This window comes from Micromesistius poutassou, assembly GCF_964030765.1.
Source record: "Micromesistius poutassou genome assembly, chromosome: 12".
NCBI lineage: Eukaryota > Metazoa > Chordata > Actinopteri > Gadiformes > Gadidae > Micromesistius > Micromesistius poutassou.
Genome location: NC_140282.1, coordinates 17,121,310 through 17,137,412, shown reverse-complemented (window position 1 = coordinate 17,137,412; position 16,103 = coordinate 17,121,310). Strand labels below are relative to the sequence as shown.

The 16,103-nt window shown below is 46.7% G+C and overlaps 1 protein-coding gene across 5 annotated transcripts in view; it reads right to left on the bottom strand.

Annotated features, from left to right (window-relative positions):
* Positions 1–16,103, bottom strand: part of myo9aa (myosin IXAa) — an 85,232-nt gene that overhangs the window by 14,069 nt on the left and 55,060 nt on the right. For all 5 annotated transcript variants that reach the window (XM_084476524.1, XM_084476526.1, XM_084476525.1 and 2 more), the window contains 11 exons: positions 13,551–13,626; positions 10,136–10,276; positions 9,815–9,854; positions 9,577–9,699; positions 7,567–7,647; positions 7,326–7,436; positions 4,531–4,653; positions 3,398–3,547; positions 2,758–3,068; positions 423–2,249; positions 158–245 (listed from right to left, as the gene is read on the bottom strand). In XM_084476524.1, the coding sequence (XP_084332650.1) occupies positions 158–245; positions 423–2,249; positions 2,758–3,068; positions 3,398–3,547; positions 4,531–4,653; positions 7,326–7,436; positions 7,567–7,647; positions 9,577–9,699; positions 9,815–9,854; positions 10,136–10,276; positions 13,551–13,626 (3,071 nt within the window). The remainder of the gene's footprint in view (positions 1–157; positions 246–422; positions 2,250–2,757; positions 3,069–3,397; positions 3,548–4,530; positions 4,654–7,325; positions 7,437–7,566; positions 7,648–9,576; positions 9,700–9,814; positions 9,855–10,135; positions 10,277–13,550; positions 13,627–16,103) is intronic.

The following is a 16,103-nucleotide window of genomic DNA, read 5'->3' as shown; positions in this document are numbered from 1 at the left end:
ACACACACACACACACACACACACACACACACACACACACACACACACACACACTTACTTCAAGAATACATACTGCATCAACAGCATTATTTTTGTATATATGTTATCTCATTGACAGCGAGGCCAGCAAGAGAGTAGGAAACAAAACCACGCTTACCTCACGCACTTTGGGTCCTTTGGACGCCTTGGGAACCGACTGGGGGCCCTCTCTAGGGCTGGTCACGGGTTTCTCCTGTTCGTCAAATCTGAGACGCATCCAGAGAAGAACACTTTGAAACGTATCGAAATAATCCCTCAGCCCTAAATAATAATTTCCTTCCGTATAGGACATAGGACTGTTGCTGCAACAACATCTGGAAGAAATATAACATCCTTGTGTTGACACGACAACCACACACGAGGAGTGAGTCCTGAGTACTTACTTGGCAAACACAACCTTGTCCTTGGGAGAGAAGAAGATGTTCCCAGACTTGTCAGCCGTGTGAACTCCACTCCCCTGGAGCCCACCAGGGGACGTCTTCTTCGGGGAAAGTCTCGGTGAGGACCTCCTTCCATATCTCGACTCTAGCGTGAGTTTGGGCACCCAGCCGTCGGCAGTAGGCCTGCCTTCCCCGAGCGTTTCTCCTGGGACAAAGGAGGAGAGTGGAACAGAGCGGGGCGCAGGGGCACCGGGCTGGGCCTCTGCCCCGGGAAAGGAGAGCTCTCCAGGGGCCTTGAACTCAGACGTTGTCCTGGTGTGAGGAGCCGGCGCTTGCGTCCCTGTCTCAAACAGCAGCGAGCTGGGTCTGGGGGCCTTGCCGGACGTGGCGGCGCGGGAACCCTTGTGTCCTACGCTGGCCCCCGCCTGACGGCTCTGCTGTATCCTGTGCAGGGCCTCGCCCCGTTGCTTCTCAAACATGTTCTTCTCGTTCTGGGCGAAGAGGAGGCGCTGCCTCTCCAGCACCTCCTTCTGCTGCCGGATCTGCTCCATCATCTGCCTCTCGCTCTGCCGCTGCTGGCTGCGCTGCCTCTCCTCCTTCTCCTCGTTCAGTCGTTCCAGTTTCTCCAGGACCGCCAGGTTGGCGGGCGGGACGGGGGCCGGGGTCAGGACGGGATTGACGGGCGCGACCGCGCGACCGGGCGCGGGGCCCGGCTGCTGGTTTTGCGGCTCCACCGGGGGACGGACCGGAGCGCTCGGCTCCTCCCTCAGAGGGGTCGCCTTCTGCATGCTGATGACCACCACCACCGGCCGCCGACCCGTCTCCCTCTTGTCCTTCAGGGCTTTGGAGATGACGGTGGTGGAGGTGACCGTGGCAGAGTTGATTGCGGTAGCAGCAGCTGTGGAGGCGACTGCCGCGGTCGCGGCCGTGGCCGTGGCCGTGGCCGTGGCGACAGCTGCCTCGAAACTGCGCTGCGGAAGGTTCTCGGCAGGATGAGCGCCGGAGATCGAGCTGCTCTTGCAGGTCGGGACGTAAAAGGTCGGGAGGTAGTTCTCGATTTTGGGCGGAAGCGTGGGTGACTGAGGTAGCACTGAGTCATTGTGGTCGGGTCGTTCACGGACGAGCGGAGAGTCCGCGGCCGACTTCGAGGCAGGGAGCTCCACGGGGGGGTGATCCAGCAGCAGCTCTGGGTAGCCGGACTCGTCGAGGTCGAGCTCAGTCGTCGCCCGGGGCGGCGGCACCTCGTCCAGGCTGAGGAGCTCAAAGCTGCACTTGGAGCTCTGGCTGTCGGGCGTGCCGCCCTGTGGGGAGCGCAGGGGCGGCGTGGACGCGGGCAGCAGCTCCGCCGACCAGCGCCTCTCCTCGGAGGGCGGCGACGACGCCCCGCCACTGTTGGCCCGGACCTTCAGCAGCTCCAGGCTGAACTTGGCCTGCTCCAGCTCCCTCATGCGCCGGCTCTCCCGCTTGGCCCTGGTGGTCTTCTGGCTGAGTTCGTCCAAAGTCCTGGCCCTGTCTCGAATCACCACGGTGACCGGCGCTTCGGGATGCTCTCGGAGCAGAGGGTCGCTCGAGCTCATCCCGAGACTCGAGTCTTCTTCTCCTCCTCGCAATCTTCTCTCGTCCTGCTGGGTACCCTGGCTGGAGATCCTCTGGATGCTCCTCCCCCGCTCCTCGTAGGAATGGTCCTCCCAGGTGCTCAGGTCCAGGCCCATGATCCTCTCTTCTTGCTGCTCTTCTTCTTCTTCTTCTGGAGAGTGGTTCTTCTGACCGTTCTGCTGCTGGACCAGCTCCTGCTTCTCCTGCAGTCTCTGCTTTTTCAGCTCCCTGAAGCTGACAGTGAAAGAGCCACGGGTTACTTACCTCAACAATCACCATTTCCATTAAAATAGCTTTGTAGGGGTTGACACGTGTAAAAAGATGTGCTGTGAAGTTTGTTTCCCCATAGGAAAATCCCTAATGAAAGACTTTGTTTCCAGAGCAGCTCAAAAGTTGGAGAGCTGCGTCACGGTGCTTTCATAATAATATGATCTTAAGGCCGTACTGATCTGCAGGCTCACAGCACGGCCACTAATACATAAACTACACTGAATGAACTCTTTTCAACAAACGTTAATCTGGTTTGGAGAATTTAATCATAACGGACAGAAATCTGAGCCATTGTAGAGGCTGAACCCACATAAATTACTTGTGCCTCATGTTAAACAATTCTTTTCAGAGGTAATGAGTAGGGAATACTTTTTTAACCCGGCCAGAAAAGCCATAATGACCAAGAGCTAGTAGAGTTACAGTATGAATGGAATGCATGAATGGGATTTACACAGAAAGGAGTGAGCCCCACCTCTGTCTGGCCAAGTAGCCTCTGCTCACTGCCTGCAGTCGCACCACCGTAGCGTACAGACTCAGATAGCCCTCTCTGGCCCTATGGCAGCGCCACGCGGTTTGAATCACCAGTGCAGCGTCAACACGGCGATAGGTCCACAGCCTCCACGCCTTCTGCAACACCAGAGCGGCTTCCTTCCAAAGCCCTAACCTCCGGCGGGCCTCGTACCCCCGCCAGTGTTTCTGGAGGCACACCGCCGCCTCTCGTTGGACGGCGAGCCCGTAGCCCTCTTTCTCGATCTCTCTTGGCCGGTATGCACGCCACCATCGCTGTGAAAAACAAAAACACGTGCATTTTATTTATATAAACGCCGTGTTTTATTTACTTAACAATGAAATACGTGATTAAATGACTCATCCATTGCGACCCTTTTTTTAGATCCCGTGAAGAGCACATTTGTTCAATAAAGGACTTTCCATTAAACTGTTAAAAGGATTAAAGTATTAAAGTTCTAACACCGCTAGGCATTTCCCGGTAACTAGAAGAGTTACCATTTCATCATCAGTGCACACGTAAAAACCCACGAACAGTTCCCCCCCCCCCCCCGAGTGTGAGGACAGTGATCAGGAGCGGGGGGGGGGGGGGGGGGGGGGGGTACCTGTATGCACACGGACGCCTCCCTCATCCTGAGGAAGGAGCCGCGCCCCAGCCGCGCCCTGAAGCGCCGCTGCAGCGCCACGATCAGCCTCAGCACCCGGGCGTGGAGAGCCGCCTGCAGACTCCGACGCTCCGTCTCCTGCAGGAACACCTGGGGGGACGGGGGACGGCACACACACACACACACACACACACACACACACACACACACACACACGGACACAGAGGTCAGCAAAGCCAGGCACACACACACACAGCCAAGGATACACACACGCAGATACTATGTAAGCAGAGCCTAGCGCGCGTACACGCACGCACACACACACTTGTGAACCACAGGGCATCCGTCCGTGCCAACCACACAAATACCTGGAAAATAAAATAAAAAAATGTGTCCGGATGAAAAACACTGAAGCATCACAGCTGTCCAGACAGCTCATAACCCTTTTATCCATGTCCTCATTACATCTTTTTTTTCAGTCTAGGGCTAGGAGTCTAGGAGCTATAACTTATATTTAGACTGCATAGTTTTTAAAACTGAGCACCTCTATCATGTAACCTAGCTTTTTTAATTGAATGTGCCCTCCACATCTATTGCTTTTATTGTTACTATTCTTCAAAAATAATATTGGTAATACTCTCCATTATGGTTGCCTAATTTGAGTGTAATTACACTTATAGGCACCGAAACAACCGGTAACAGCATGTACTACAATTATGGAACAGCACCGCCCTAGTTTGGAACTCACATTTTTGAATATTTAACCCTTAACCCCTAATCCTAACTTCACTGCTGTTACATGTTGTTCCATATTGTTTTTACATATCAAGTACATGCTGTTAAATCTTTTTACATTGCTGATTATAGAATACTTGCGTAATTACACTTTAACAGGACAATGTAAATTACATTGCAATGTGAGGTATCACAAAGTGATTTCATAAATTCTTATATGAAATCAAAAAAAAAATTGTTTTCGTAAAAATAAGCTCCATGCTTATCCATCAGTCTAAAGTCTGACCATGCTTATCCTCTTTCAAAATAAAATACTGCTTATATTACCATCTGCCGAGCATAGATCACCAGATAAGAGGATGGATGTGGAAGGTGAAAGCGGAGAACAGTGTAAATACCATCGTCCTGCCAACTTGGAAGCCATCTGGCGCCAGGTCCACCTGGCCCAGAAACTTCTGGATGTCTTCTTTGGAAGCCCTGGTGCCTTCTGGGAGCAACACGCGGAAGTGGCGGACAAAATCCTGACAAAGAGAAACAGCAAAAAAAGATTCATGAGAAATAGGACAGGGCGATATCCTTCACCATAATGGTTTGTAACAGAGCCAGATTCGTCTCAGATATCTCCGCTTTTGTGCAGAGAAACAACTGGTGGCCTTTAAGGAAGCTCTGAAGTTTATAGACAGAACCACCAAGGTATAAAGCCTGAAGAATCAGTATTACAGGCCTAATAGATGGGATACATATCTGGACCATCACAAGAAACTGGGGCTGGTTCACATGAACCGTTACACAACCGATACCCAAGGACCAAAATGACAAAGGTTGTCCAAACACACGTGGTTTCAAGTGAAGCCCATGTTTCTCCGTGTAAGCAGAGATTCCCACTCATCAAGTCCTAAAACAAGCTCAACTCCCAACATTTAAACTAAGGCCCATTGTCCTGATGCCAATCCGCTCCCCCGCTCTGGACTACAGGGGGTTGGCCAGCAAAACAGATGCAGTGTTTATGCTATTATGGGGAGTGTTGGAGTGACCCCTAGACAATGCTGAGGCTCTGTTCTGAAGACCCAAGATGGGGGAACACTGCGGGGTCTTACACAGTGATACATGCTTCAAGTATTTCTAATAAGCGCCGACCACGGTGCTAATATGTTCCGGGAGACTTCAGAACGCCGGGCGATGTCACTAGCTCAAAGTTGGCTCAGCAACTGAAACCTGTGGTTTGACCAAAAACGTCATAGATACACTTTTTCCTTGGGAAATATTTTGCTTAACACAGCTTATGATGGCTTTGATTCTAAAGAAAGTTCACAATACGACACGCTTCAGAAACCTACGTTTATCAATCGTAGTTATCAGAGCTGACATTTGGGTAAGCCAAATAATGCACTCTCCTCGGTGAACAGGACTTGGGGAGTTCAACAGACCAGGCTGGGAACAAGCTGAGCAATCACCAGTACGTGAAAAAAATGCAGGGGAAAAATGTTATTCAGACTATGGGAATTGGTTAGCCAGGAAATCCAGACCCACATCTAGAAAAATGTAGGGTTTGGCAACGAGTAATGAAAATGGCCCAACTCGAGGGGCAGCACCAAGCGTTGGGTAACACTACGACAAATCAGAAGAATACAAGGGGTGACGTATCCAGACCAGCGGAGCTAACCAATAGATAAGACTCTTGTCGTATCCAGTCTGTAAAACAGATTGACTCGCTCAGCAAATTAAAATTGTGCTCTCGCGAGAACTGGACTGGATTTCCAGGGTAGGAATTGGTGGTAATACATCAGTGACTTGGCTGACACTCACAAATTAAAATACTTGAAATTGGGGGTGCCATTGCGCACACACCCACACATGTAAATTTGCCAATAAAATGTTGTCTTTTAGCACTGCTAAGCCTACCCGTGAACAGAGCATCCAACCTTTCCAGACAGATAATCTTTCCAAAATTCTTGAAACGCAAAATCAATTGACAAGCCTCTTAAAAACGGCAGATGTTGTATACTTTGCCCAAAGGAGATCTTGCAGCGTTTGATAGAAACATATTGCAATACAAGTCTTATTCATTCATTCGATCACATGATTGAAAGTAGAACAGACAATAACAGGACAGACTGCAGTTCCTCATCCAGAACACAAATGGACAAGCTTGGCAGCTGGTCAAGAGCTGCCAACACATGGATGCCAATAGAGGCTATCGAAAGGCAAGGCAATTGTCTAATAAAGATTTTGGCAATGCATATAAGATCTCGTATGCCTACATAGAAAAGGCCCTCTCATGGCCTTCGATAAAATCAGAGGAACCCAGAGCTTTGCAAGACTTTTCTCTGTTTTTAAGAAGTTGCTGTACTACCATGGAGCAGCTTGAATACATGGAAGAATTGGACACAATCTCTAACATGAGAAACATCTTCAAATTACCTTATAAATTTAGAGAAAAATGGCACTCAAAGGCTTGTGAAATACAAGTACAACGAAACACCAGGGTTAGAATGGCTGACCTAGTGACCTTTACTGAGAAGCAAGCAACCATTGTCTCAGACCCGGCTTTTTTTCAGCAAATCCAAAGCCCCAATGAATATTAATCCTCAATTCAATTTGAAAAAGTTCTAATAAATTTTTTTGAGTGCCTTTATTCAAATGGAAAAGCTATAGTGCCCCCGTGATTGCAATGCACTTCCCCATGCTCCGTGTGTTGCAAAATTCAAATGAGATTTCAATCTTTGCCTTGCAAAAGATTTTGAAATCTATCAGCGAATCGCGTGTGGGCGGGACCTACGTCACTTCATCATAATTTCCTTGTTTGTATGTTCGTATGTGTCAGCAATAGAGGAGATTGTCACTACGCTCTGAAGCTTGGAAGATGATGTGGAGAACAATCGTGTTGAAGACACGATGCAGTTGATAGAGTACGTGCTCTGGGAGATAGGATAGACTTATACTTATTGGTACGTTATGACGCCAGTGTGGATTTCCCAAGTGCTACAGGTACTGGGTGCGAAATGTAGGGTCGGGAGACCTACCGTGGAGATACCCTTGGAGGCAATAGAGGGATATCTCCCATGGGCTAAAGGTGAAGGAGATCGCGGACCGGAAAATTATTTAAAGAACTATATAAATTATATAAATATATAACTATATAAATATAAATTAAAGAGTGTGTATGATGTATGTGTATAGCTGAGAGTCTTACCTTGAAGCTGTACTTGATGTTGTATCCAGACTGGCGTATGCGTACGGTCTCCAGCATGCCTGTGTAGCGCAGCTGCCTCAGGACCAACTCGTCATTGAAGCGCAAAGGCAGCTGGGGAAAAATAATAACCAGAAGAGGAGAGCTTTTGAAGACCAGGGAATTCGGATTGATCAGGAGGCTAAATAAACAAATTAAAAGCTTGAGTAATAAAGTCACAAACTGGTCTTCCAGATATTTGTACCTTCTCAGCGTTGGAGCGGATACACTTGACAAAGTAGGGCTCGGAGTGGCCCAGGGTTTCCATTAACTTGTTGAGGGAAGCCTAGAGAGCCCAACACAAACAATACATCAGAGACAACAATAATATGCCCATTTACAAGTATATGGGAAATGTTCAAGGTGAATATAAACATGCATTGTCTAAGCAAACGTTGATGCTTGTTTGTTTAAATCCCCTCCCATGTGCTTCAGTTTCATATTTTCTTCTTATGTGTGTTTTTTTATGAGTGCATACAGTATCTCACAAAAGTGAGTACACCCCTCACATTTTTGTAAATATTTTTATTGAATCTATTCATGGGACAATACTGAAGAAATGACACTTTCATACAATGTAATGTAGCCAGTGTACAGCTTGTATAACAGTGTAAACGTACTGTCCCCTCAAAATAACTCGCACAGCTATTAATGTCTAAACTGCTGGCACCAAAAGTGAGTACACCCCTAAGTGAAAATGTCCAAACTGGGCCCAAAGTGGAAGAGGATTCCAGTGGCGACCTGTGAAGCTCTGGTGAACTCCATGCCCAAGAGGGTTAAGGCAGTGCTGGAAAATAATGGTGGCCCCACAAAATATTGACACTTTGGGCCCAATTTGGACATTTTCACGTAGGGGTGTACTCACTTTTGTTGCCAGCGGTTTAGACATTAATAGCTGTGTGAGTTATTTTGAGGGGACAGTACGTTTACACTGTTATACAAGCTGTACACTGGCTACTTTGTATCAAAGTGTAATTTCTTCAGTGTTGTCCCATGAATAGATTTAATACAATATTTACAAACATGTGAGGGGTGTACTCACTTTTGTGAGATACAGTATGTTGTGTATCAGCGTGTGTATCAGTGTGTTTGTGTATCTGCATTTGTGTATCAGCATGTGTGTGTTAGTGTGTGTTTGTACCAGTGGCGATTTCTCTAAGACTGCAAGGGAAGCTCGGCTTCCCCTAAAATTAAAAAAATTAAATGGTCAAATATATACTGTTGACTCATTGACTAAAAATGTGTTAAAACACGTCCATCTTTTGACGAGTTTGTTCAAAATCAGCTGCTTATCGCAGGTCAACTGGCTCGATTTCCTTCTTATACATTCCTGTAGCGTCACAGTGCATTTGGCTGGCCTGGACGCTGGGCTTCTGCGTGTTGATTGGAAGGTGCGAAAGACTGAGTTACCGTTTGATTGACAGCGATTTTGAATTGATTTTTGGCAACCTCTAGGGGCTGACGTTGCAGCTATAGTTATAGATATTTTCTGATTTACTGATGGCCCCCTTCCCACATTGGGGGAGGGGGTAGTGGACCAGAATAAAATGATTTATATGGAACAATTCCCTTGACGGATTCATTTGTGGATGGGAGCGTTATATTCTTGCGGAACTTTCTAGCTAAGATATTTCTTCATGTCATAAATAGCTGAAGTAGAAAAGTGAAAGATTTAAGTGCAGATTTAACATGCCTGCTTATTTAGAGCACAGCGATTTATTTAAGGTATGCTTGAGAAAGGGAGGTTAACCGGTTGGGATTTTCTTGGCACGCACAGCAACACAACACTAGAACCAGAGCAGAACCCAGCTGATGAGCCGCGCCCGCTCCAAAGAACACAGCTGATGCTGTCAATCGGTTGTAAGTAATGTCAAATAAAGTTTTGTGCATGAAGTGCATGAAGTGCATGGCTGGTGAACATGGAGGGCTGCAGTGTGATCCTCCCCAGGCCAAACAAATGCTACTCTCCCATTCAATCAACTAATAATTACCTTAGGCCAATAAATGTAAGTTGTGTGTGTGTGTGTGTGTGTGTGTGTGTGTGGGAACGTATGTGTGAGTGAGTGAGTGAGTGAGTGAGTGAGTGTGTGTAGATGAGCATGTGTGTGTGTGGGAACGTGTGTGTGTGGGAACCTGTGTGTGAGTGAGTGAGTGAGTGAGTGTGTGTAGATGAGCATGTGTGTGTGTGTTTGCGTGTCGGAATGCTGCATCCAACCTGGAACTGCGCGCTGATGCTGGGCGGCTTCTTCTTCTTGTGCAGGTGGAGCAGGGACTTGGTGATGCGGTCGTGTAACGTCAGCTTGCTCAGGTACTTGAGGGACTTGACGTCCAGCAAGTGCTGCGGAAGAGAGAGGACACGGTGGCCTCAGCAACACGGCTGGCAACAGCCACACTGGCAGTGTGCACAGCTCAGACGACAGGGCGGTGCTAAGGGATGTAAGTGTGGGAATTACCTTCGGGAGGAGAGGCTTGGGTTTGTAGTTTTTGTTCCTCCTGTTGAAAAGCAATGGAAGCACGCAACAAGAAAGGAATGTTAAGTATTCCCGATGAAATTCTCGCCACATGGCACCACAAAAAATAGAACAGTATTGACCAAATGCTGTGACTTTTCCCCCAAGACATAGAAAAGACTCTTAAATACTAAAGAGACTATTGTAATATTCTCATGTTATGACATTACATAGAGCACATTGCCATTGACATCCTATGAAAGCCCTTCTCTAGATCAGAGAGTCTGGGGTTGAGGGAGGTGAGGTGTGCGTATAGTGACTGACATGAGGATGCCCTGAGCTCTCTCCAGCAGCTTGCTGCTGGTGGAGTTGATAAAGATGCCGTCCCATTCCGCGGTGGAGATGCCGGACGACAGGCGACTCTGATGGCCCACGTGCCTGTTCCAGCCAGGAGTAGGAGAACCCCTGTGGTACACACGTGCACACACACACAGGATTAAAACAAGCCTTAAGACATTTTGGAAGAAATTGCCTTTCTTTCTTTTAAATTGGCAATCTTGACGATTTCCATTTTGTTTTCTTTTGCATCACTTTTGGCAATAAGTTATTTTTTCCCAGAGATACAAACCATGTCACCCACAGACACCCAGTTCATAACATTCATTATACTATATTTACGCAAATGTAAGGGCTTTCGTCTGTGGGTCAGAGGCTCATTCACCATTGTGATAACTGATTCGGTGATAGACAGAGACTTAAACATTTACATGAACATCTTTGAGATTGACATGTGAACCAAATGTGTGCAAAAGTTTGTTCCACTTTGAGCCACAATTTCAACCAGGCATAATCCTGTTAAAAAGTCACACCACCGACCATAACCACTCTGGGGACTCTTAACATTGTCGCAATCATTTCTTCAATGTAACATTGTACTGTATCTGCAGGGTAGATTATTTCTATGGACAGGTAGAGCCTCATGTAAAGCCTCAAGCCTTAAAGGGACAGTTCGGAATTTTGGACATCGGACCTCATTTCCAAGTGAGTCAGTGTGTTATTTATCATTGGAGACACTTTTCATTCAGTCCTTCTAGTTGCAGAGATCGCTGGTGCTAGGCTAGGGCAAGTCGATGGGGATCTGCTAGCCTGCCAATAAAAACAGTTTTACCCACTCCACAGTACACCTGAGGCAAACCAATTATAACGCCAGACTATCTATGTTAATGTCTGTGTTGATAGAATAATATAAATAAAACTATCCTTGTATCACAATGATCGCATTACATTTTGAGGGACTACTTTCTCAGCAGCGGCGGAATTTCACTTTGCTCCGGTGTAGCAAACAATTCACCACAGCAGAACGTAAACAGAGAAGCGCACTCCAGGTAAAATCAGTCCGCCACTGCCGTATCCTGCTTCCAACTACAGGGATTATAAACTAAATGCAATGCGATGCAAGGGTAGTTTTATTTCTAACATTATTCCAGACAACACAGACATTCCAGACAACACAGACATTTACATCGATAGTCTGGCATTATAATTGGTTTGCCTCGGGAGTGGGTAAAACTGTTTTTATTGGCAGGCTAGCAGATCCCCATCGACTTGCGCTAGCCTAGCACCAACCATCTCTGCAACTAGAAGGACTGGATGAAAAGTGTTGAAAACAGTCTCCAATGATAAATAACACACTGGCTCACTGACTTTGGAAATGAGGTCCGATGTCCATAATTCCGAACTACCCCTTTAAGGTGAAAACCAACCCAGTGGATCTGAAAGCAAACACTGGTCTTCTATCTATATAGTGGTCAGGGCTGAGTGGTGAGGCCGGTCAGGCATTGGCTACACACCCACTTGGAATGTAAAGACCTGAAGCCACGGGATGGGAGAGAGGAGGGGAGCGGAGAGGGGAGGAGGAGAGATGAACGACGAGAAGAAAGAGAGGGAAGGGAGGGAAGAAGAGAGTTAAGAGGAAAGGAGGGAGGGGACAAAGATATAATGAAAGGAGAGATGAGATGAGAAGAAAAGAACAGTGAAGAGACAAAGAGGGAAAAAGGTAGAGGACAAAACGGTAATAGAAAACAGTACACTGAACCAGAGAATGAGCATTACAAAAACTAGGAAAACTAAGACAAACAAAGAATCTGTGGCGGAAAAAAGGGCTAGATGAAACCAAACACTAGATGAAACCAAACACTGAGCTCATGTGGTGATTAGAAATAAGGGAATGGCTACAACAGCAACCATCCGTCATGAGTTGGGTCAGAGCAGAGGGGTTTATTTTGACTTCTACAATTTACAGGAATCTACCCTGCTGTTGCCAGGCCACACACAGTTACTTTAAAGGTCCCATGGCATGCTACTTTATGGATGCTTTTATATAGCTGTCAGTGGGCCCCTAATACAGTATTTGAAGACGTTCAAGAAATTCAGCCTTGGTGCAGAATTACAGCCACTACGAGCCAGTCCCACAATGAGTATTCCACAAACGTGCCGTTTTTTTAGAGGCGGGTCAAGGTGGAGGGTGTGGCCCTGAGCAGCTTGCGGCCACGGTACCATGCGCTAGTGTTTACAGTGGATGTATCGCAATGGCTCGGATTCATAATATCATCCGGATGCGCACACAGCTTTTGGCCATGTTCTGTAAATATTCGAGAACACTCCGGGTGCTCCGGCGGGAGTCCTAGAGCTCAATATCTAAATAATATCATATTATATATAGATATCTATATAATCAGGGTTCTAAATTAACACCCGCCAACTGCGGGTCAAAAATCATTTTGGCGGGTGTTCATAAAAACTTACTAGCCAGTTTGGCCGGTGATGCATGAGGTCCCTGACGCTCCCTGGGCAGTACTGACAGAACACTACCCGTCTCCAAAGTCCCAAGGGTGGAGTATATAGCACATATAGCACAGGGTGTGGCGCAATAAAGGGAGCTGGGGTCACGGTGAAAACATATATAGGGTTTCCTCCAAGATAAATTCATCCCCTTGTGCAGCATAGAGAACGCTGCCGTTTAGGTTTAGTTTTGTATGATTGATTTAATGCTCAGGAAAGATCCACACCCCCAGTACGTAGTAACAAACGTCTCCCCTGGTCCACTCCATCTGTTGAAGCAGAGATCACCGTGGTTCCACGGTGATGGAACCACATCTGCTGCTGGTTCCCTGGGAGTCCATAAAGCTGTGTCATATCCACTGTGGATATCCATTTGCGGTTCCGCAAACAAACCCCCCACACACGGGCACGCACACACACATGCACACCCAAAGTTACTCCTTAATGAGAAGAGGTATTTATCCCCACCACCACCACCATCAACATCCTGCAGCACATATCTCTTGTATGACTAAGCCACCACCTGCATAGGGGGGGAAGGCTGACTCTAGTGAACACTTATGAAGCAGCGATGGATGAGATGGAAGAGGCAGGAAGTGATACAAGCTGCGGGTGTGCAGATCCCATTGGGCATGTGATCAGGTTAGCTTCAGGGCTCAAATGGTGGGTAACCGCTATGACCTGCCCTTCTGGTTTCAGTGAATCATGGACATTCTGTCTGCAAAAGTCATCCCTGCTAATATCAGAGGCACTTCCACACGGAAATACTCCCGTCTTCAGTCACTGGTTTAACACTGAACCAACCAACAGACCAGTATGACCAGAGGGTTAGAAAAGGTGGTTTCTGAGACTCTTTGATTGGTTATCAAGGAGGCTGGCATATATCGGAGACTCTCACCTGGGTGATCTCTCGTTGAGCGTGTTGCTGCCCTGCAGGTCTGAGAGGGGGGTCCGGGGACTCCGCCTTGCCCCGCCTGATAAAACACACACACACACAGGATGGCGATATGTTAACACACACACACACACACACACACACACACACACACACACACACACACACACACACACACACACACACACACACACACACACACACACACACACACACACACACACACACACACACACACACGTGTAGGAAAATTGATGAAACTGTTTAGAATAAAAGTCAATATTTCTAAGTTAGTGAAAATTATGGTTTCAGTTTATCCAGAAGAGGTATTTAGCATGGATTGCAGGTCCGCATGGAAATGGGATTAGTTAAGGCTAGTATTATTTGAAAGTAATAAAGAGAAGAATAATAGATTTATTGGCCGTGTTGCATAGTGTTGGAGGGAATTAAAGGTGTTGTCTCATCATGTAAGGGCGCACTCACACTAGGCAAAGTTGCCCTGTACCCCCCCCCCCCCCCCCACTGTGCCACTGGCCTGTGCTCACACTAGGCAATCTCAACTGGGCCTGAGTACGGTTGCCTCTTGTACATATAGGTTGCGTATCCGTGCGTGTGTACGTCGGCTCATCAGCATCTGTACCGTGGCCTGAGCACACCTCTCTGAAGTGTAGTGAGGCCACAGAGTTTAACTGTACTTGAGTGCGGATGGCGTGCTCACACGAGCCAAACGATCTAGACTTTAGGGGGCAAACGTACTCGGCCACGTTACAGACGGCCTGGTGTGAGTGCGCCCTAAGATGCTTCTGATCAGGTCCGACGCAGCGGGGGGGGGGCGTTAAGGAGCATCACTCCTTCAGACAACCATCCTCGCCCCCTTAGTGAAAATGAATATGTATTATGTTTAAAATAATTTATTTTAATTAAGCAAAATAATATTTAATCTTATTTGGCCCTACACAACTACTTATTTCCAAAGTAACAGATTAGTCTACATTTGCAAATCAATTTCATTGGTTGTTGGGGTAGCGAGAAGTTCAAAAATGTGTTACATTTTGTGTGCGGTGGAATTAACGGTTGCGCAATCATACAGTCATTGTGGCCAAGCAGTAGCACTGGTCTAGCTGTCCGGTTTTAAAATGGATATCCGAAAATGGATCACACAGGAGGTTTCAAAAGGATCTTCAACAGATTTAAGGTAAGGAATATATACTCTTTTACTGTTGTGCTGGCGAGGACTGCCGTCACTTTGAATGGACTATTTTAGTGATATCTTTACCATTGCCACAGCAGATTGATCCTTGGTTGTATACAGATTGTATTGCAACTATGATAGTTATTAGAGGTTCATATAGCATTGGGTTTTGTCGGTTCTTGTGCGTATTGGTGGCGTGCTGTGTGTGTGTGTTTGATAGCACTACGTTTGTGTTTGTTTGTCGGCGTACAACTGCACACGGTGGGTTTTTGGAAACACCCCCTCTCCATATTTCGTCACCCCCTGACTGTTTTACAGCTTCTGATATTGGCAGCAATAAAGCCACATAATAGTGTTACATTGATTTCAGCCAGAAGCCTAGATACCATGAAATCTCAAGGAAACATCAGATCTGTTCTTTGGTGAAAGTATGATATCCCAGAAGTCTTTGCAGCACTCTTCTTGCATTAGTGACTAGAGTCTGTTTTTAAGTTTCATAAAAAAGTGACTAGCATGAGGCACTTCTTTTTTTCACATCAATTTCTGTATGTACATACTGTATCAATGAATTATAATATTCTATAATTAGAATTATAATATAAAAAGTGAAACTCCTATTATATAGATTCATTCAAAATATTTCAAGCCTTTATTTGTAATAATCTTGATGATAATGGCTTACAGCTCAGGAAAACCCAAAATTCAGTATCTCAGAAAATTGGAATATTACATAAGACCAGTAAAAAAAAAAAGATTTTAATACGGAAATGTCAGCCTTCTGAAAAGTATGTTCTTGTACATGCCCTCAGTACTTGGTTGGGGCTCCTTTTGCATGAATTACTGCGTCGATGCAGAGTGGCATGGAGTCGATCAGCCTTTGGCCCTGCTGAGGTGTAATGGAAGCCCAGGTTGCTTCGATAGCGGGTTTCAGCTCGTCTGCGTTGTCGGGTCTCGTGTCTCTCGTCTTCCTCTTGACAATACCCCGTACATTTTCTATGGGGTTCAGATCAAGCGAGTTTGCTGGCCAATCAAGCACAGTATTCCTATGGTCAGCAAACCAGGTCTTGGTACTTTTGGCAGTGTGGGCAAGTGGCCAAGTCCTGCCGGAAAGTGAAATCAGCATCTCCATAAATCTTGTCAGCTGAAGGAGGCATAAAGAGCTCTAAAACGTCCTGGTAGATAGCCGTGTTGACTTTGGACTTGGGTAAAACACAGTGGACCAACACCAGAAGATGACACGGCTCCCCAAATCATCGCTGACTGTGAAAACTTCCCACTGGTCTTCAAGCAACTTGGATTCTGTATCTCTACACTCTTTCTGCAGACTCTGGGACCTTGATTTCCAAATGAAATGATGCGACAGA